The 19,544-nt window shown below is 38.1% G+C and overlaps 1 protein-coding gene across 1 annotated transcript in view; it reads left to right on the top strand.

Annotated features, from left to right (window-relative positions):
• Window positions 1-19,544, top strand: part of GABBR2 (gamma-aminobutyric acid type B receptor subunit 2) — a 471,821-nt gene that overhangs the window by 85,879 nt on the left and 366,398 nt on the right. Inside the window, exon 2 of the mRNA XM_027741022.2 lies at window positions 18,414-18,551. Coding sequence (XP_027596823.1) covers window positions 18,414-18,551 — 138 coding nt within the window. The remainder of the gene's footprint in view (window positions 1-18,413; window positions 18,552-19,544) is intronic.

Raw genomic sequence — 19,544 nt, 5'->3', positions numbered from 1 at the left:
GTATAACAGTCATGTGAAAGACAAGATTCTGATGCTGAAACACATGAATTACATTTAAGTGTTTTTCTTTTGTAGCTGCAGGCTTCTGTATGCCTCCTGTCTAGCAGTAACTCCAGTGTGAAACACTGTGCACCCTACAGCTGAGGAGTGAGGTGATGGTGATCAAGGGTTTAGTTCCACAGGATGGAGCATATGTTGGCAACTTCTGGGGCTGGTCCAGTTCAAGGAACAATCTTGAAAAAGCAATGAATGGATATTAAGAGTGTTTATTCTAAATCAGATCCCACTTTTCTGCTCTGTTTACCAAGATTAGCAGATGCCTTCTTTCCGGGAATATAGCCTACACAATCTGGTGTTTTCTAGGAGAAGCTTTAATTACAATAAGTTATAAATACCTTAAATGATTATAGTATTTCAATATTTCATTTAAGTTATTACAAGGAATGTTACTGTCATTACTTTCATTGAGCTTTTGTAAACTCTAGCTTGCCAGGATTTATTCTGGGACTGCAGCAAAAGGTGACACATCCTGTGTTTGTGGACTAATAAATATTGTCATATAGCATTTTTACTCACCTGTTTGAAGTTGCTGGGTGAACATAAGTGTGTAAAAACAAAAGAAGATATCACTTGTTTGACTAAACTATGTTTAAAAAGCTTTTTAGACAAATCGAAATTCATTTAGTTAGAAAAATTACTGCATGCCAGTTTGACATTCGTACAAAGAAAACAACAGATGATACCAATTGTCCAACTATCCATAGGAATTTGTAAATAATACTCTTTATGGTTGCAGAGAACAAATCATGTTGAAAATGTAACTTAAAAAAGCAAAACAAAAATCAATATTTCAAATAAAATCTCACATGAAAGCCAGAGATCATGCTGTTGTTATGTTAAAATTAACATGCCTTTCTTTCTGAAACATATATGTTCCTACTGCTGTCTTAAGTAAATGTTAGCCAAAATAATTTTCAGCTTTCCCAATACAAAATAATTCTTTTCTGTGATGGAAAGTTGTAATACAGACCTTAGGCTCGAAACCTTACAGTTTTATCCGCACAGCTTCATTCAAAAAATGGAGTTTAATACCCTATTTTTTCAGCACTCATGGATGTTGCTTGAAATTTTGCAGACCTTGTTGAATCAGTGCTGGAATTGCTGCTGGGTTAGCTAGAAATAATGCTGCATTGGAGGCTGCTGTGAATAGACCCATGTGAGGGTCTATTGTTGTTGTGAGGCTGATTTTTGCCTTTCTTTGTTTCAGCTCTTGTGGCTACTTATTATTGGAATATCACAATTAATTTTTCTTGAAAAGTACCTTTGGGGATCATCTGGCCAACATCCTGCTTCAAGTAGGGCTGATCTTGAAGCTCTCTCAGGTTGCTCAGGGCATTTATCTGTTAGGTGTTGAAAACTTCCAAGGATGGAGATTTTCCAGGCTCTCCAGTTAACCTGTTCTAGTCCTTGATCATTCAGCTTGCCTTTTTACCTCTTAAGTCTAGTCAGAATTGCTCTTGCTGCAACTGGTGACTGTGACCTCTTGTTCTTTCATTGCGTGTATGTGAGAAGAGTCTGTCTCCATCTGTATTCCCGCTGTTAGGGACTGGAAAGCTGCAATTAGAGACCTCGGTAGCTTTCTCTTCCTAAGGCTGAAGGAGCCCAGCTTCTTCAGTTGTTTCTCATGCGTCGTGTGCTCATCACCATTTTGATGTCTCTCCTTGGTTTCTCTCCTGTTTATCGTCCTTTATATCTGAAGGCTTAAAAGTGAGCAGGCTGCTTGAAACACAAACAACGATGACTAGAAGGGAATAGTCAGTCCTCTCAAAGCACTGGCTATGCTTTTGCTAGTGCAGAGCAGTCAGCAATTACACTCACTACTGCATAACCATACTGCTGACCCACGGTCAACTTACTGTTCACTAGACTCCTACTCTCATGTCTGTGCTGCTTGGCCTCTCAGTTCCCAGACTGAACTTCTGCATGGGGAGTCTTTGCTCCTATGTGTAAGACTTTGTATTTGCCTTGATGAAATTCATGAGGGTGCTGTTAACCTTTGGTTTGTCAAGGCCCCGGTGATGGGCAGTGCAGCTCTGCATCGTGCAAACATAACAATTTGACTTGACTGAGCTCAGGTAAATGAGTTATGAGCAAAGGACTTCAGTTTGCTGTTCCAGCAGCTTCTTTGAAGGAGAAAGGTGTGTCCTTTGGGGGGTCTATCAATGCGAAGTTTTGGCCTCTGTCCTGTTCCATGTGGCCCGACAGTTTGTGGGGTTACCATGATGTTCCCTTTAGCTCATCCAACTTCTGACTTTTTGTACTTTCCAAGAAGTTCACGAATCATTGATTAACTCTATAAGAAGCTAGCAAAGTGGGTAATATTAGCTTGGAAATCCTCAAGTAGTTAAATTAATGACATGTTTTATGTTTGTACATCACCAAAATATTTATTCAGAGATCGGTGGCATCAAGGAGTTAACTGCCTTTAGATTCAAGTCTAAAAGGGTAGGTCAGACGAGCACTTGCTGGCGGGAGTTGGACTCACCATAACAAGAGGTTTGCTGACTTTGACCTTTGTGTTTACAGCATTAGCTGATATTTAGAGTCTCATGTTTGTATCTCTTCTCAGCTTGAGGTAGTCCAGTCTTGCCATTCAGAAGAGTTTTTTTTAACTGTCAGGCACATGATTGTCTAGACAAGATATATTTCCATTTTCCTGCTAAAGGTGTCCTGAAACTGTTTGAGTTGAATTAGAAGCATTCCTCTGTCTAGACCATCAGGGGGGAAAAAAGGTATCTTCTACTCAGGTCTTTAATGACTGGTTCTGTGTCTTATATTAAAAAGAAAAAAAAAATCATCTTACACAAAATAAACATTTTTCATTAATACCTTCTTGAAGACTTAACCCTAAATATTTTCTTAAAGTTTGAAGTCCCAGAATGAGTTATGTTAGTAGGGGTGCTTACAGAAATTCTGTGAGGTTTTAAATGGGGCTTATTTCCAAATGGAAGCAATTAAATTATTTATAACAGATTAAAGCTGTGCCAAGATCACTTCTGTTTTATTATTCCTGAATAGAAGCAGTGCTGTTTGCATTTCTTTGAACAAAGTGTGTCACTTTTAATGCAGATACTTGATAAAAATGTGATTTTTTTTTAAAGGAGTTGTCTTTGTGCTGAACTAGTACTTCATATCAGCTTAATTTACACAGATCTTACATAACTTAGTCATATTGTTTTATATGCTTTGATTAAATGTTCAGCATCCTATCTGTTGAACACTAAGAATTTGTAATTAAGAACTTATCCAATATTTGCTGAAGATGAGAAAGTACAGGAACTAAAGCTGCTAAATATTTTTGAAAAGGCCAAACTAGACTGTTAAATGACATTTCAAGATGTGTGTGCAAATTTATTTGCAATAGTAAATCATGCACTGGAAGGTAACTGCTTTGAGAAATACGAGGGTGACCAGTATAAGTTGCTCCTAATACACCTGGTAGAGCTAATGCACAAACAAATTGAAAAACCACCAAAACAGGACTCTAAAGGGTCTCTCCTCTATTGCCAGGAGCTAGTCAAAAGAAGAACTAGTGTTTTGTTAGCTGCGAGCTAATATGTTTTCCGTATGCTGTGGTATAGATCAGAAGTATGCAGCACTCAGAAGTTGATTATCAGTAGGCTATCAGTTGATTACCAGTAGATTATCAGTAGGCTATGTACCCAATAATTTCTCTGAGTAACACTGCAAATAACTCTTGTAGTTTAATTTTTCTAAATTTGTTTTCTATTGTGATCTCAATTAATTGATTATGTTCATATTTGTTTCTAAAGTTTGTGGTTGAACACACACTGTTGACAGTTTATGAATAAAGAAAATTCACAGAAATGGTTACACCATAATGGAGAGAAAGCAGCGGACAAATCTTCTGTTTTCCTTTCCTTTATAGAGTTTTGTTATCATAGTGAATTTAAAGTATGAGGAGTTCTGAAATCTGGAGGTGTGCTTGTTTTGTCATATCCACATCTAACTGATATCTGGGGAAATACTCTAGTAAGCTGAGCTTAAAGAAGTGAATAAGCTTTTGTGGTTAGAGGAGACACATATAACACTTTCCCCCCACCCCCAACTCAGGCGCATTTGCATGCTAACACACTACATGCCACCCAAATCCATATTAATATTGTGTGTTTTGTGATTCGTGCATATCCCTGCCTTTCTCTCCTCTGCTGTGGGTGTGAGTCTTCTATCTTCCAACTCATACAGTAGCTTAAACTATGTTTTGAACTTGCTGGAAGCAGGTACTCACTGACAGAGTCTCCCATCAGTTTACATATAGCAGTGTAAGTAGGAGGCAGTGGGAGAAATTATCCTTTTTTTTTTTTTTGCCAGTGGTTTTACTGTTGCTAGGGAATACAGATTCCACTGTGCCCAAGGAACAACCTGCTCTGTGGTCTCATGAACTGGCACCTGAGATGTCATTTAGTCACTTCATACTTCTTAGCTCGGCAAGTTGACTTGTACTTCCATCTCTGTTTGATGGAGCGATTGATGGTGTGGATTTGTTTTGGGGGGGTTTTTTGTTTCTTCACAGTAGGTGGGTTTTGTTTGTTTGTTTGCTTCTGGATTCGTTTTTCATGATTAGTATGTGGAACTCTGCTAATAAATTGTCATATTCTTAAAGCCAAGTTGGGTGTTTGAAAAGAGCATTTCCTTTTGACTGCTGTGTTGTCCTTCACCTTCAAATCATCCCAGTCAAATCAGAGCTGCAGGAAGACTTGTGGCAACCAGCAACACTGTTGTCCTTATCCTTCCTCTGTGCCTGCTTCTGCATGCACATGCTGACACACACACACGTACATACACATCCTGCTTTGCCAAAGTGGAAAAGGTGATGCGAACTCTTATCCATTTCAATGTCAGGTCAAGAGATTTATATTCGAACAACTGTAAATACTGGTTGTAATTTGTCAACTTGCTTTACCTGAAGTGGGAACTACTTGCATAAACTCTTCTCATTGGGCTGTGGAAAGGTAGCAGCCAGGTGATGGTTTCTGACCACAGCTTAAGTAGAAAATGCTTTTCTTGGCTCTACTGCACCATCTGGTCTATGGCACAAGAGTGTTTTTGTATTTTATCAAAGCCTTGAGATCCTAGGCTTGCTAGTATGTGTTTCCAGTACTGGTTGTAAAATAGATGTTGTGCCTCTATCCTGCACCAACATTTTCCACAGCTGCCAATTTTTATGCAGCTTCCAGTAGCCAAAAGAAAACCTATTTATATCTCTTTTACTGCACCATGACTTTGTAGTAGAAGACTTAATGACAGAAATCTGTTTCCTATCCTTGAGACACTGAGTATTGCATCAAGAAAACATTTGAAATCTTGTAAGGTATTCAGAGCACTGGTTCATTTTGAGGGTGGTTTCCTTGGGCAAGGTCATTGTCAATTTGATATTTCACCTGGTCAGGACTTGTACATTTCCCTTCAGTTTGTTGCCTAAAAAAAGTAGCAAGAAAATTTTAACTCATTCCCACCACTTCTTTTCCCTTTCTGATGCCAGGGCAAAAATTAAAATTGATCCAGAGCTCTACAAAGTACTTTTTTTCACTTGACAATGTAGTGTCAGCCATGCTTGACAAAATGATTAGAATCATTCTATTAGCATTTTATACCATGTCAACCTGTTAAGATTTTGGGTGACAGTCAGTACATATTTGACAACGGAATGTCAAGAATCTGCACTGTTCCCTGGGCAAGCTTAAAGCAATTTAGCTCTGTTGGAGCACATGGTGTAAGAGAAAGCAGACTGTCTTGAGGAACTTGATATTTGCATTATTTTTTAAATTTCTGGGCAACTTAGGACTGAATGAGTCTGTCAAAGTCATGGGGATGTTTAAGGCAGGGGTTTTTTTGTAGACAGATAGAAAAACTGATCTGTTTCTCTATCCCGTTATTAAACTAATATGAGAATTTCCTACTATGAGTCATTCGGAGTTAAGTAGAGTTTAGTCAAGCCCTTTTTACTAGAGTTTAGGCAAGTCAAAATTCAGTTTACAAAACCGTGAATTCTACTCATGCATATGAGCTTTGCTTGGGGAGTAGCAATGCCTAGCAGAGCATTATGTGCCAAATTAATAGCAGCAATCAGGGAAGTGTCAAATACAACCACAATAAAGGTAACTAGGCAAATGACAGAGGATTTGGTAGTTTGGAGCTTCTTTATGGTGTGTTAATGAAATTTCTGTAGAGCTTGGTTAACAGCCAGCAGGAATTACTCGTTCAGTGAGACACGTCTGAGGGAGTTCATATTGGGATTCATTGTGGAGTATGGCATGCACAGAGAGAGAACAGTGTCTTCTGTAGCTCTTGATTCATCTTGGGTGGCAAGCAGGAAAGTAGCTGAAGAACAAATAAGTTTGTTGTGAGTGTCACAAGTATATACCACATTTAAGAAATGAAATGAGATAACTAAGGAAGAGAATTAGGGTGATGTAATTAGGCTAAGATGGACAGGCTAGCAGACCTTAGCTTCTGGTATGAACCTTATTTGCAGCTTCCAGACTTGCACTGAATGAATTTGCTTTTAAGCATCTGTGTGGTTGATCTGGGGCTGACTGGGTTTGATCTGGGCTGATCTGGGTTTGAGCTATGCACTCCATGGGCATTGCACCTGCACACAGCCCAGCTCTATTTCAATTTTTTTCCATGTCCTTTTTTTTTTCTGGAGTATAAGGAGGGAACCCTCAAGGGTCAGTACATCAAGGTGAGAAATCACAGAATATGCTGAACTGGAAGGAACCAACAAGGATCATTGAGTCCAGCTCCTGACCCTGCACAAGACTATTGCCAAGTCATAGCATGTTTCCAAGACTATCATGCAAATGCTTCTTGAACTCTGTCAGGTTTGGTGCTGTGACCACTTCCCTGGGGAGTCTGTTCCAGTGCTCAGCCACCCTCTGGGTGAAGAACCTTTTCCTATTATCTAACCTAACCCTCCCCTGACACAATTTCAGGCCATTCCCTTGGATTCTGTCACTGAATATTAGTGTCTACCCCTCCTCTTCCCCTCATGAGGAAGTTGTAACTGCAATGAGGGCTCCCCTCAGTCTCCTCTTCTCCAGGCTGAACAGACCAAGTGAGTGAACTCAACCACTCCTCATACGGCTTCCCTTCAAGGCCCTTCACCATCTTTGTGGCCCTCCTTTGGATGATATATAAGAGCTTAATATCTTTCTTATATTGTGGTGCCCAGAACTGCACACAATATTCAAGATGAGGCCACACCAGTGCAGAGTAGAGTGGGACAATCCCCTCCCTTGACCTGCTGACGATGCTTTGCCTGATGCCCCCCAGGACAGGGTTGGCCCTCCTGGCAGCCAGGGCACTGCTGACTCAGATTCAACTTGCTGTCAACAAGGACCGCCAGGTCCCTTTCCATGGCACTGCTTTCCAGTATCTCATTCCCCAGTCTGTACGTACATCCAGGGTTGCATCGTCCCAGGTGCAGAATCCTACACTTGCCCTTGTTGAACTTCATGTGGTTGGTGATTGCCCAGTCTTCTAATTTGTTGAGGTCTCTCTTCAGGGCCTCCTTCCCTTTGAGGGGGTCAGTGGCTCCTCTGACTTTTGTGTCATTTGCAAACTTGCTTAGTATCCCTTCCAGTCCTGCGTCCAAGTCATTTATGAAGATGTTGAAGAGCATAGGGCCCAAGATGGAACCCTGTGGAACCCCACTAGTGACAGGTCGCTAGTCTCATGTTACCCCATTCACTGTGCTCGACCCGTGAGCCAACTGCTCACCCAACACATGATGTGTTTATCCAGCTGTGTGCTGGACATTTTGTCTGGAAGGATCCTGTGAGAGACAGTATCAAAAGCTTTACTGAAATCCAAAAAGATTACATCAACTGGCTTCCCTTGATTAACTAGGTGGGTTTCCTTCTCATAAAAGGAAATTAAGTTTGATAAACAGGTCAATACCCTGCTCTTGGCAAGCTTAATCAAGATTTTCTGTGGGTACTCTAAGGGGAAAGAGCACTAGTCATTCTGCTTGTAAAAATCCCATACTGCGCTGTTGAATACAAGTGGTGAGGATTTATTTGTCAGTCTGCTAACCTGTCTTGATCTTGTAAAGGAACAGCTGTTTGTTAATCATCTTGCAGTTTGCAGTGTGGAGGAAATATCTTGCTTGTATAGCTTTAAAACTATTGAAATTTAGTGTCCATACATTAATGTGACAGGACCACGAGTCAGATAGTTCCGCCATTTTATGTTTTTGAAGTGGTTCCTAATCTCTACCAGTTATTTTCATAGACTATAAAACTCAGCTGGATCACAGTGAGCCTTTAAATAGGGAAAACACAAACTAAGTTGGGCAAGTTATTAAAGAAAAGCTGTGAAGAAATACCTGTGATAAGCCTGTCTGCAGTCATGAAATTGGAAACTGTTTTAAACATGTTATTATTCCAATATCTTTCTGTACTTCCAGGGCTGTTCTTTTCCTTTCCTTTGCGTCTAACATTCAACTTTGAGTCAGCTCCTCAGTGCAGATAAGCCCATGATTTTGAGGCATTTTCATACCTGCCAACTGTGAAGCATTGCAGCTACTTACACAGTGAATGTCATGCCATCTGTGTAGTCATTGAAATAAAACTGTATTCTCTCCGTATTGTCTCTTTTGCCAGGTATTAATGGGGAAAAATTAATATAATATTTACCTGTGCTGATATGCACTCTATCCGTTTCCAGCCTAAGAATTCCATAAAATGGTGAATTATTGTAATCTTGTGCTATGTTAATTTAAGTCAAATTAAAGCATACCATGAATTTAATTTGGCTTTTATGGGTTAATTTTAATGATAGCTTATCCAAAAGATTGTGCATTATTCTTCCTTAGATAAATTAGCCTAACAAAGTTTTATTTACTGTAGACAAAGTTGAACTGTTTTACATTGTGATGTAAAAAGATTTTAATTAAAAAATTGGAGATGTGCAACAAAGAATGTTACACCAGATCTTCTTGATCCTTGAGTAGAAAAAAATATTTTTTTGCTATTCTTAATTCATTAGGCCCTTTCTAAACTTCTACTTTGTCAACTGTATTTTAATTCTGATCTGTATCTGTGTTGAAATTCTTGTTGGGGAATTTTAAAAAAAATATAAAAAATAAAATGAAAAAATTCAAACAATATTGCTTCAGAAAAAGTCATGCTGAGAGCTACACGTAGCACTTAACGCTCTTGATGTTGAACATTGACCTCTAAAGGAAAAGAGTTTCATCTTATTTTCCAAAATTTCCAGGTGCTCTCGGACCTTTTATTAAAATTCAAATACATTCTCAAGGATGCTACACACATCCTTGTGACAGCTTAAGAGATTGCCTCACATCTTCCAGGTAAGTGACTTTCAGAAGCTATAAGAACAATTCTGAAGGGCCTTGGAGTCATCTGTGCCTCATGTCATCCCCGGTGAATGCTTATTTAGAAACGTCTGTGGTTGTGCGCACTGAGAGACAGGCCCTGTTGCCTTATGACAGAGGCACACAAGGGAGACTTTATTTCAACATGATGCTCTTAACCAGGAAAATGCTGAAGAGTTCTTTTTCCATATCTCCTCACCCTTAGAATAATATTTTTATTTCGTGCCAGAAAAGTATCAAGAAATATTTCTTTTTTTTTTCCACCTGTTTTATAAAAATAAAGCCTGTTTCAGGAGCAAGTAGGTCATGGGAAAGAAACAATTCATACAGCAGGCTTCCCCCACAACTGATTCTTGCTGATTGCTGAGGGCCAAGTTATTTTTCAAAATATCATTGCACTCCTACCTCGGTTTCAATTGCAGCTTGTTACTCAGGAATGGGATGCCAGGCATACTATCATGTGTGTCACTGTTACTTCAAATGTTTTGTAGTAGTACACTTCTATTTTCTTCCATCTACAAGAGCTTCTTGATTGTTATTTATAAACTTGGATTTTTTTCTCCTTCTATAATCTCCTATTTCATTCCTTCCTTTTATTTCCTGCAAAGAGCACAGCTACAGTTAAAAGGAGTTACCCATTTTTAGTATGTAATGATTTTCAGGGTACAGAAAAGACATGCTAACAGTTCGGAGATAGTACCCTTCCCTGTATCCTGCGATTTTTCTTATTCCCAAAATGACCTGGGGAAAAAAACCCACTCTTATTAAAGCTGAGTATGTAGTCAGTAGTAGACATAACAAAAGGAGAAAATTGCTAAAACTCTACTTTTTAAAGATAGTTCCAGAAAATTTATTTTACTAAACATAGAATGATGTACTTCTGTTTTAATTTTTGGTTTACTTTGATTGTTCATGCCAAAAATCATATCTTTTGCAGTGCTTACACTCTAGATCTGAAAAAAGAAAATCAAATATCATATTTAAATAACACATCTTTTTACTTCTGTGAATTCTTCCCTATATTCTTAAAAGCACAGAGAATGGAATGAAAGGAAATCTAAGTGAAATAGTCCAACAGAGTGTGACTATGAAAATATGGGCTATTTACGCTAGTGTAATAATAAATGGTAATGAATAAAGGCAAGGAAAGAAAAGATGAGACAAGTACAAAATTGAAGAATTGACATTTGCGATTCTGTGTTGAGCCCAGCAACGTTATGTCCCTTATGTCATCATTTTTTACTTGAGTTGCAGCTGACAAATGCTTTGTAAATCTATTTCAGCACGTGTCTGAGAGGCAGCAAAATAGTAAGTAGGTGGCAACAAGAAATTTAAGTGATAATGATCTTGAGGCTCAAGAGTCTGAAACAGTTAGCACCTTTTGAGGTTACTTAAATGCAAAAACACAACTGATTTCCTAGGGGGGATTTAAAAAGTCTTTTGATGCAAATAAAGCCCAGAGATATTTTCCTGGATTGTTGAATAATTAAAATTAATTCTTTGTTTAGTAAGAAATCATTGTAATGTTGAACTTCTTGGTAAAAATTGGAATAGCTGGAGAAGACTGAGCCAGCTTATTCTCAAAACCAGAATATGTTATTTGTTTTCTAAATATATTTGAATACATTATTTTCCCTACACTGTTCCTCTGGACTTTTATGCTTTTCCATAATTGGACTTATTTCCATAAAACATAATGGCAGTGGAGTAGCATTGATTATGTTGGGAGGAAGAAGTGAGCAAGGCATCCTCTCCCTGTTAATACTGAATGTACCAAAATATCTGACAGTGTTTGAGCACCAGGGGGTCAGAAGAAAACAATACAGTTCTAGGTCTTAGTTTTTAGTTTTATGTATTTATACTATAAAACTCTGAATGTGAGCATCTACATGCAGCTTTAAGGATACTTGGAAAAATTTCTAGTTCAAGATGACCTTGTGTATGGGAACATCCATCTACTTCAATCAATGCTGCTAATTAGAAAACACCAGTAAAACTGTCTTATGGAATATTTTATTGGATTGATGCAGAAGTGAATGACTATAACAAAATAGACTGAATGTTGTAGGTGAGCAAATACAGTGTGGATGTTATAAAATCCCCTCTGGCCTAGGAATATTTAAATCAACACCAATTTGATTTTGGTAAGATGACAGTTCCAGCTGCAGAATAATCCAGCAAGACTCAATAATTTATACAGTGGGATCTGACTAATTGCTCATATTGCACAATAGGATCTCTCCAAGGCCCAAATGCTAACTTTCCATTAGCAATTCACAGTGAGATGTTAATGTTTTGAATTCCTGCTCACCATCTTACAGACAACCTGGCCAGTGTTACCTGAATTATGAATTTCATCACTTTGTAGCCCTAGAACAACTCCTACATTTGATTAGTGGTTTAGCCAGAAAAAAGACACAGTGGATCTCTGCTTCATCATGGACCTCCATGGGGAGCGGGGGATAGCCTGTCTCACCATGGGCTGCAGCATCTGGAGCACCTCCTACCCCTCCTTCTTCACTGACCTTGATGCCTGCAGGGCTGTTGCTCTCACATTTTTTTCTTGTTCCTCTTTCACAGCTGCTGTGCAGTGGTTTTTTTTGCCTGTTCTTATATATGTTATCACAGAATTTCATCAGCACCACTGATGGGCTCAGCTTTGGGCAGTGGCAGACCTGTTTTGGAGCAGACCAGAACTGACTGCCAGTTCTGGGGGCAAAAATGTGGGGGCGACTCCTAGTATCTTCTCACAGAAGCCACCTCTGCTGCTCCCCTGCTACCAAAACCTTGCCACATTAACCCAATGGTTGTGTTATCGAAAGGGAGTGATCTTCATATTGCAAATATGCAAAATACCTCTTGATGATCTTCCGAATTCCTGTGCGTGTAACAGTTATATATGTGGGAAAACTTCAACTTTCTTTGAGGAAAGACTTCACCTTTCAAGCTGAATCCAAGTTTACTCTGAAAAGAGGAAGACAAATTGATCTCTGTTATTACTGCATATTTAATCCAATTCCATTTCATATTGGAGTTCTTAAATTGGAATAATTCCGTGTAAATGTTATATTCTCCAAGAAATAGTAACAAGATGGAAACTATAAGTCATATAATGAAAAAAAACAAAGTATCTGAATGGAAAAAGTAAATATACTTCTCTTATAAGGAGAGACAGGAAATTTTTGTTTATCTTGCTGGGTGAACTCAGTTCCCAAACAGTGAACCAAGAAGAAAGAAAATGTCACTGAACAAGAGGCTGAGCCTTCACAAGGTGTTTAGACATCCTCTTAGGAAATGAGGTGTCAGAGGAGTGAGTGGACACCCTTGCTGTGGGGTCAATGACTTAAGAGGCTGGTGGCACCTGAGGCAGAATATAATCTGTTAAATGGGATGCCAAGCACCAGTACCTTAGTGGTAGCACTCTGTGAACTATTCCGTGTGCAGCAGGCAGAATCAGATAAAGAAATTGCTAGGTAAAATTTCAAAGTATGTCAAGAGCTGTCAAGGTGAGAGGGTTAATTTACTGGGAAATATTTCACTGAATAGATTAAGTCCTTCTCTGCTGCGTCCACACTTTCTAAAGCAAAACCAAATCTGATTGCTAGCAGTTAAAATTAAAAGATGATAGAGAAATCACATACAGCAAAGCCCGCAGTTTGGGATGAGTTAGCTTCAGTTTTAAGATACAGAAGTTTGGTGTTGTTGGAGGGCGTTGCTTTTGTTTTTCAAATGCAGAATATAGGAATGCCTATAGTGGTTCAGACCAGACTCGATGCAAGTGGTTGGCATCATCCTGAAACCTCTGATCAGCAGGAAATTCAAGTTTTTAATCCTACTTCCCTAGAACAGCGTCCTAGCCATCAACAAGCTGTGATTCAGGAGTTTCCTGAGAAAATTGCCATGTCTCTATTAGGAAGTTTTGAATTGGTTTTTGATCTACGAACTAGTCCCATTTATTTTCATGTATTTATGAACTTTTAACATTCATAGTAACACACCTCACACCTACTTTGCAAAATGTGAAGAATTCTAGAACAAATGAAAGGTAGTGCTTTTTCTTTTTATGGATTATTATGTTTGTGATTGTCAAAGTGGTGGTTCCAAGAGCAGTTGTACAAACTCATGGAAAGAAAATCCAGTTACAGCTCTTTAATGTAAAAATATGATTGCTGGCTTTGAAAGCACTTAAGTTGCAGATACTTTAAAACAGAGGTAACCTCAGGGGAAGCATGCCCTGCCCATAAAACAGGCAGAGGATGCTAACTTGGTTGACCTTTGTTGTAGCTCAGAGTAGTTGTCTGTATGTTTTTCAACAAATGGTCTGTATTTACTGATGACTTTAAGGAAGTCAGTGAAAATGAAACTGAAATATTTGTTGGTGCTCCTCATTTCTTAGCTCCTTTCGAGCTAATGATGTAACACAGAGTTCCTGAGCAAGATTTTGCAGAGGACAGGAATAAAGCTTTGTACATCTCTTCTCTCTGATTAAAGAAGTCTCTTTATATATTTATGAGCACTTCCTTCTCTGTCCAACGATATTCACAGCAGAGTGCTGCTGAAAAATCTCATATCACTTGATAAAGTTGGATATTTTATTATGCAGACGACAGCAGTTTGTTATTCCCACTCATCGTAAAGGATGTCTGATATCAATTGTCAGTAGCTTAATAGATACTTGTTCCTCAGGTTTACTTCCACTCAGAAAAAGTCAAGTTGTGCCAGAATATAGCTAACTGAGAAACAGCTTGGCATAGCTATCCAACAGCTAGAAATCTAAACATAATCGTGCATCTGACCACTATATTCATCCCTGTAGTTCTTATTGCTGTGCTACTCTAACAAGACCAGCTAAATTATGAGTAACTTTACGTATAGAAGCCATACCCATTTCCGTTCTGTGCACCAAGGATTTGCACTGTTTTGTGCTTAGGTCCATGAGGGTTTCAGTGCATACCCTGGTGTCTCTTTCAGTGTCTGCCAGACAACCTTCCTGGGAGCCAACAACCCTCACCGATCAGTCCTGCTGCTTCTCCTGGCTTCAGTGATGAGTGGCTTCACATGGGACACCCTTTCTCTCAACTTCAGAGGGCCTTTGGGTACAGTGGAGAAGGTCTCTTGTGTATTCAGTTGCTGTACTGTTCTCTACAGAAATGTTTCTCGTCCTTGTGCACTCGTAATGCCTCAGGCTGTCCTTCCTCCCTGTGCATTTGGATCCTTTTCTCGATGGAGGATTATAGTTTTATTTGTCAACCTCTCCTCTGAAGTGCATTCAGGAAGGTTAACACCTCAATCCCCAAACTTATTTAACTCCTCTCCCATGCAGCAGTTCATCTGACTATTTTCTTAATTAAAATAGGTGGTTCTGTTTCCTTGGAAATGAGAACTATGCACACTTTGTCGGATACCAGCTGTGATATTAAGCTGACTTTGACGCAACAAGACGCAGGACACTTCACACACCTTTGATTGGTGATTTGCTAGTATTTTTCCTTGTGAATTTTCCATATTATCTGTATCAAGTGAATGTGTTAAGAAATACACTTAACATAATTATTTCTTTAATATATATGTTTACTATTTATAAGTTTCTTATTTCAGGCTTTTGACTGAGACTGAGCACAGCAATTGATGTGTTTGGGGTAGGTAGTTCTCAGCTCCTTCCCCTGAAGAAAATTGGGACATCTATCAAAATACATGTATTTGGAATTCTAGTTATGGTAAAACTACATTTCCTCAATAAGAAAGGTATTACAACTATCCTTAGTGTTTCAATGAGTCAAGTTCAGTGGCACTGCATAGCTGTCTAGTTTTGTATAGGGATCAAAACTGAGCTGGTTGCACTTCAGCTCGGTGAGATAGACACGTTGAGGACAATTTAGATGAAAGAGCAAAACTAGGTAGTAAAAGGGGTGTTGACTCCTTCAGATTATATCTTTCATCATATAAGCTTGTGACTTTTTACGAGGGATTCTTTCCTCTTCATTGCTTTTAGTCACTTAAAGCCAGTCAGCTTCTCGTCATCCACATGTGGCCAGGACTTTCTAACCTCTGCGTTTTAATGTGGATTTTAGTAATTAGATTACTGCATAGCATTCTTCCTGAACCTGTTTGGAGTCACTTGGCGACAGCAACTCAAGAACTCGTTTGGTGGTTATACAATGGGAATTTCAGTGATTGTTGTCTTTCAACAGTGTTGCCCTCATTTAGGGTTACATATGTAGGTTTTGGCAATAGAAGGCCATGAGCAGCAATGGTGCTGCTTGGGATTTCTTAAAAACTCACCTTGTTCAGAGGGCTTCAGGAGCTCACTAAGGATACATTCGTCAGACTAGAGGCAGGAAGAAACCTTTTCTACTACTTGTCTGTCTGGCTTGGTAAGGTTATTATTTTTATCTGAATGTTTATTTTTTAATGCTTGTGACAGACTGTTCTGTTGCTTGCAGGGAAGAATGCTATACACAATGTATGTTGTGAAATGTGACATTAAACAAATGTGAAAGTCTGCTTTCTCCCATCTTTCTCATTTTTCCTTTCATATCTGTCCAGTTGTGGCCAGCCACAGTGTTAAGTTCTTATTCTTTGTCTTTGAGACATACTTTGGACTATTGGGATGGTTTTGCTCAAGGAGTAGACAGAGTCTAGTATAATTATTCATGGTGGCATAAAAGACAGAGATAAGACTATTCAGGAGGAAAGTACAAAGGTGAGAACATGGTAGGCTTTTAACTGAATCACATTGAAGAGAAGCTCAGGTGTTATTGCATGTACTTTTGATTGATCAGTAATATCAATCTCAGCAGCGTAAACCTTTCACTTTGGGAGAGACGAATAAAGATTTTGGCATACCTTCCCAAGAGAACTGCTCTGTGATTAAAAAAGGGTTTTTGTCATGCAAGTGTCTTCATGAACAGGTAAAAATCAAATTAAAAAAGCCTTATAATAATAGCAATTCTAGACCTCCCAGTGAGTCAACCTACTGGGACCCATAATTGCATAAGTTTACTGCAGTGAGAAATATTTTGTAGGCAAATAATAGTTAAAAATGCATCAGTGCTTCGTGATGCAAAGGTAAATTTCAGTGTGAATTCGACTTCAGATAACATGCCATAGGTCTTTATCATTTAGAATGCAGAATTTTATTTCTCCATAACTTTTCATGTACATAGTCTTTCATGGGCTACAGATTCTGAGTGTTATTTTACATTAACATCATCTTTATTTAATATATGACTTGTATTCTTCTTGAACTGCTCCTCAGCGAGACATCTAAAATGTGACAATGCAAAAAAAAAATTTGTATTAACTGGTTTTAAGTTGCTATGAAAACAAGTTCAACAATCTCTGCTACTGCACCTTCAAATGATACAGTGGATGAGGGCAAAAACTTGGCTAAATGCCACTTAAGTTCAGATATTTGAAGCTCTAGTGTCTTTGGCTGCTTATAAAAGTCAGGATTTAGTTGAGCCTTCTAGTTGCACTTGGAATAAACTGGTCTTTAGGGAGTGGAGGAGTAAGAATAGAGGACACTGCTTCTTCCAATAATCACATTCTCAATTCCTTCAGAATGTGAGCTTGCCACCAGTCCATCAAACTGATAGGGAAGCATCTACCATACTGAAGTGGTTTGGGTTTTTTTCTGCATTAAGAAGGAAGGCGTTGTGCTATATTATGCAATTTAAAGAGGTCTATGCCTTAAAAATCTCTATCCTTTTGAATAAGTGGGAGCAATAATTCTATTCTTGCAGACAGAATGCAAATAGAATAATTTTTCATTTCACATATTAATTCAGTAAGGAGATTAATATAAGCTTCCAAACTTCTTAGTCAAAATCTTTTTTCTCTCCAAAGAATGCAATACAATTACTACTTGGATGCTGATAGTTAATGAATTGTTTTATTGAATTGTGATAATGAAATGTGGGAGGCTGGTGTATGATATTTCTTATAAAGAGTATATTTGTGCAAGACTTTGTAGAGGAAGCAAAAATGGGCAGAAAATTTTTGTTTCAAAAAGAGAGATAAGGAAGTGGCTGCTAATGGAGCAGTGGCAACTGCCATTATAGCCTGTCGGCATTTCTGACTTCCAGTATGGTTTGGAATCAAATTCTTGACTTCAGGCAAATAATTTATTAATACTTTGTTGTAAGCTCAGGAGTAAAGCCGTGACTACATGGGTTATTATGAATGATTGATACTACTCCATTCATGGATTGATATATCTTTTGCAATCCTGACTAGCATCAGCCCTTGTTTCTTAATTTTGAATCCTGGTCTCAGTTTACGGTAAAATTCTTTACATCTGAAGTAAAGATCAAACTAATTATCAGAGAAGCCTAGAACAGGTCAGGTTAGAAGGACCTCACAATGTCATTTAGCCCCACCTTCTGCTCAAAGCAGTGTGAGTTATGAGAGCAGAACAATTAATTCTTAGCAGATTCTTAAAAGAATACTCTTTTGTTACCTTTTGAAGACTTTGTGTTATCCTTCTAAGTAATAGTCTCTTCATTATATATTTTTGCACAGAATGCTGGGGTTGGACTTTAAGGAGAGGTTACTTAGGAGCTTTCATTACAGACAGAACTTTTTTTACAGAGACCAGCAGTATTGTCCAACTTTCTTCCAACTATGGAAGTCCTGCTGGCAATCTGGTATTAATTCCGAATTTTACTTTTGGAAATGGTAGCTCTCAATGTAGAAAAGGTTTCAGTCAAAACCTTTTTTATTATTTGTCAAATAGTGGTATCGAAGTTCTGGTTTTATACAATGTAAGGAGGGGGTTTGCTGTTCTTTTACTACATCACACTAGGAGTCTGGAAGCGAATACTCTAATTCTTCATGTTTAGCTTTTCAGATGTTATATATTGTACAATTTTTATATCTGTGCAACTCCTGACTCTTTTTTCCTGCCTAACTCCCCAATAGTTTATTTCTTAGTTAATTATTTTATTTATGACATTAAATATTGACTCTTTTTTTTCTTTTTTTTTCCCAGTGCGACAATGCAAAAGGACTCAAAGCCTTCTATGATGCAATAAAATATGGACCTAATCATCTGATGGTTTTTGGTGGTGTATGTGCAACAGTTACTTCTATCATTGCTGAATCTCTAAAGGGATGGAATTTGGTTCAGGTAAGGCATGGAATGGAATATATTCAAATGTTAACTATCTTGTATCTCTGGATCTTTTTTTGAAATATAGAAACTTAGGTTTGACGCTTTTCTAGCTTCTCATTTTGTGTAATTAGTATGTCTCAGTTCCGAAGGCCAATGAAATTACGTGTAAAGAAGAATAGTTACTTCTATATAGTACTGGATTTTAAGGCTTGGCATTGTACTCAAAATGCATGTGAGTATGGGGCAGCAGTCACGTGTCTCAGTAGGTTAATTAAATAAAATTAATGTATCTCAAAAAGCAACCTAAATGAAATCAAGTTCAATCATGGTAGGCGGGTGCATCTAGGACTTTTGAAAACATGAAACAGCTCCTCAGGCCTCAAATTATGGTACTTCTGGGTATTTACTCTGCCTCTACTCAGTTATAATGCAATAATTCCTATTGACTTTAAAACTGTTGGAAGTGCATAAATTCTAAGTAGTAACTGGGTTCATGTCTCAGTACGTAGCTCACAAAGCACATTTATTCCCAGCTGTTCTTCTTCCTGACTTTCTCAAAGGTCAAGTTTGTGGAAAGGTTCCCTCTGCTGAGGAATCAGAATTTATTAATACTAATCTTTAAAATGCAGATGATAACAGCATGATTTTCATTTATTCAATCATCTGTCTAGTGTTAATTTTTGAACTGATGGCTGTTCACATAGCCATCCAGTTTTGCTTTTCTCATGTGGAAATACTGTAGCTTTCTACTCAATATTCATATTGCCCAAAGATAAGTTTGTATATTTTTTTATTAAAAAAAACCCAAATTATTCTATAGCAAAATAAAAAAATAATAATATATAAAAATTACCTAAGGTTACAGTTACAAACAGGCTCCTCTTTTCCACCTGGAATACTTACTGAGAGTAGTGCAGAAAGAACAAATGAGGCATAATTAAGTTTGTGAAGAAGATGATGATCAGAGTACAAATGGGAAAATCTTAGGAGGATAATTAAAGTAGCTTG

This window comes from Pipra filicauda, unplaced genomic scaffold, assembly GCF_003945595.2.
Source record: "Pipra filicauda isolate LSUMZ 115617 unplaced genomic scaffold, ASM394559v2 scaffold56_size3634133_pilon, whole genome shotgun sequence".
Classification (NCBI taxonomy): Eukaryota; Metazoa; Chordata; class Aves; order Passeriformes; family Pipridae; genus Pipra; species Pipra filicauda.
Note: the sequence above shows the minus strand (reverse complement) of the source record. Positions and strands in the feature narration are given on the sequence as shown.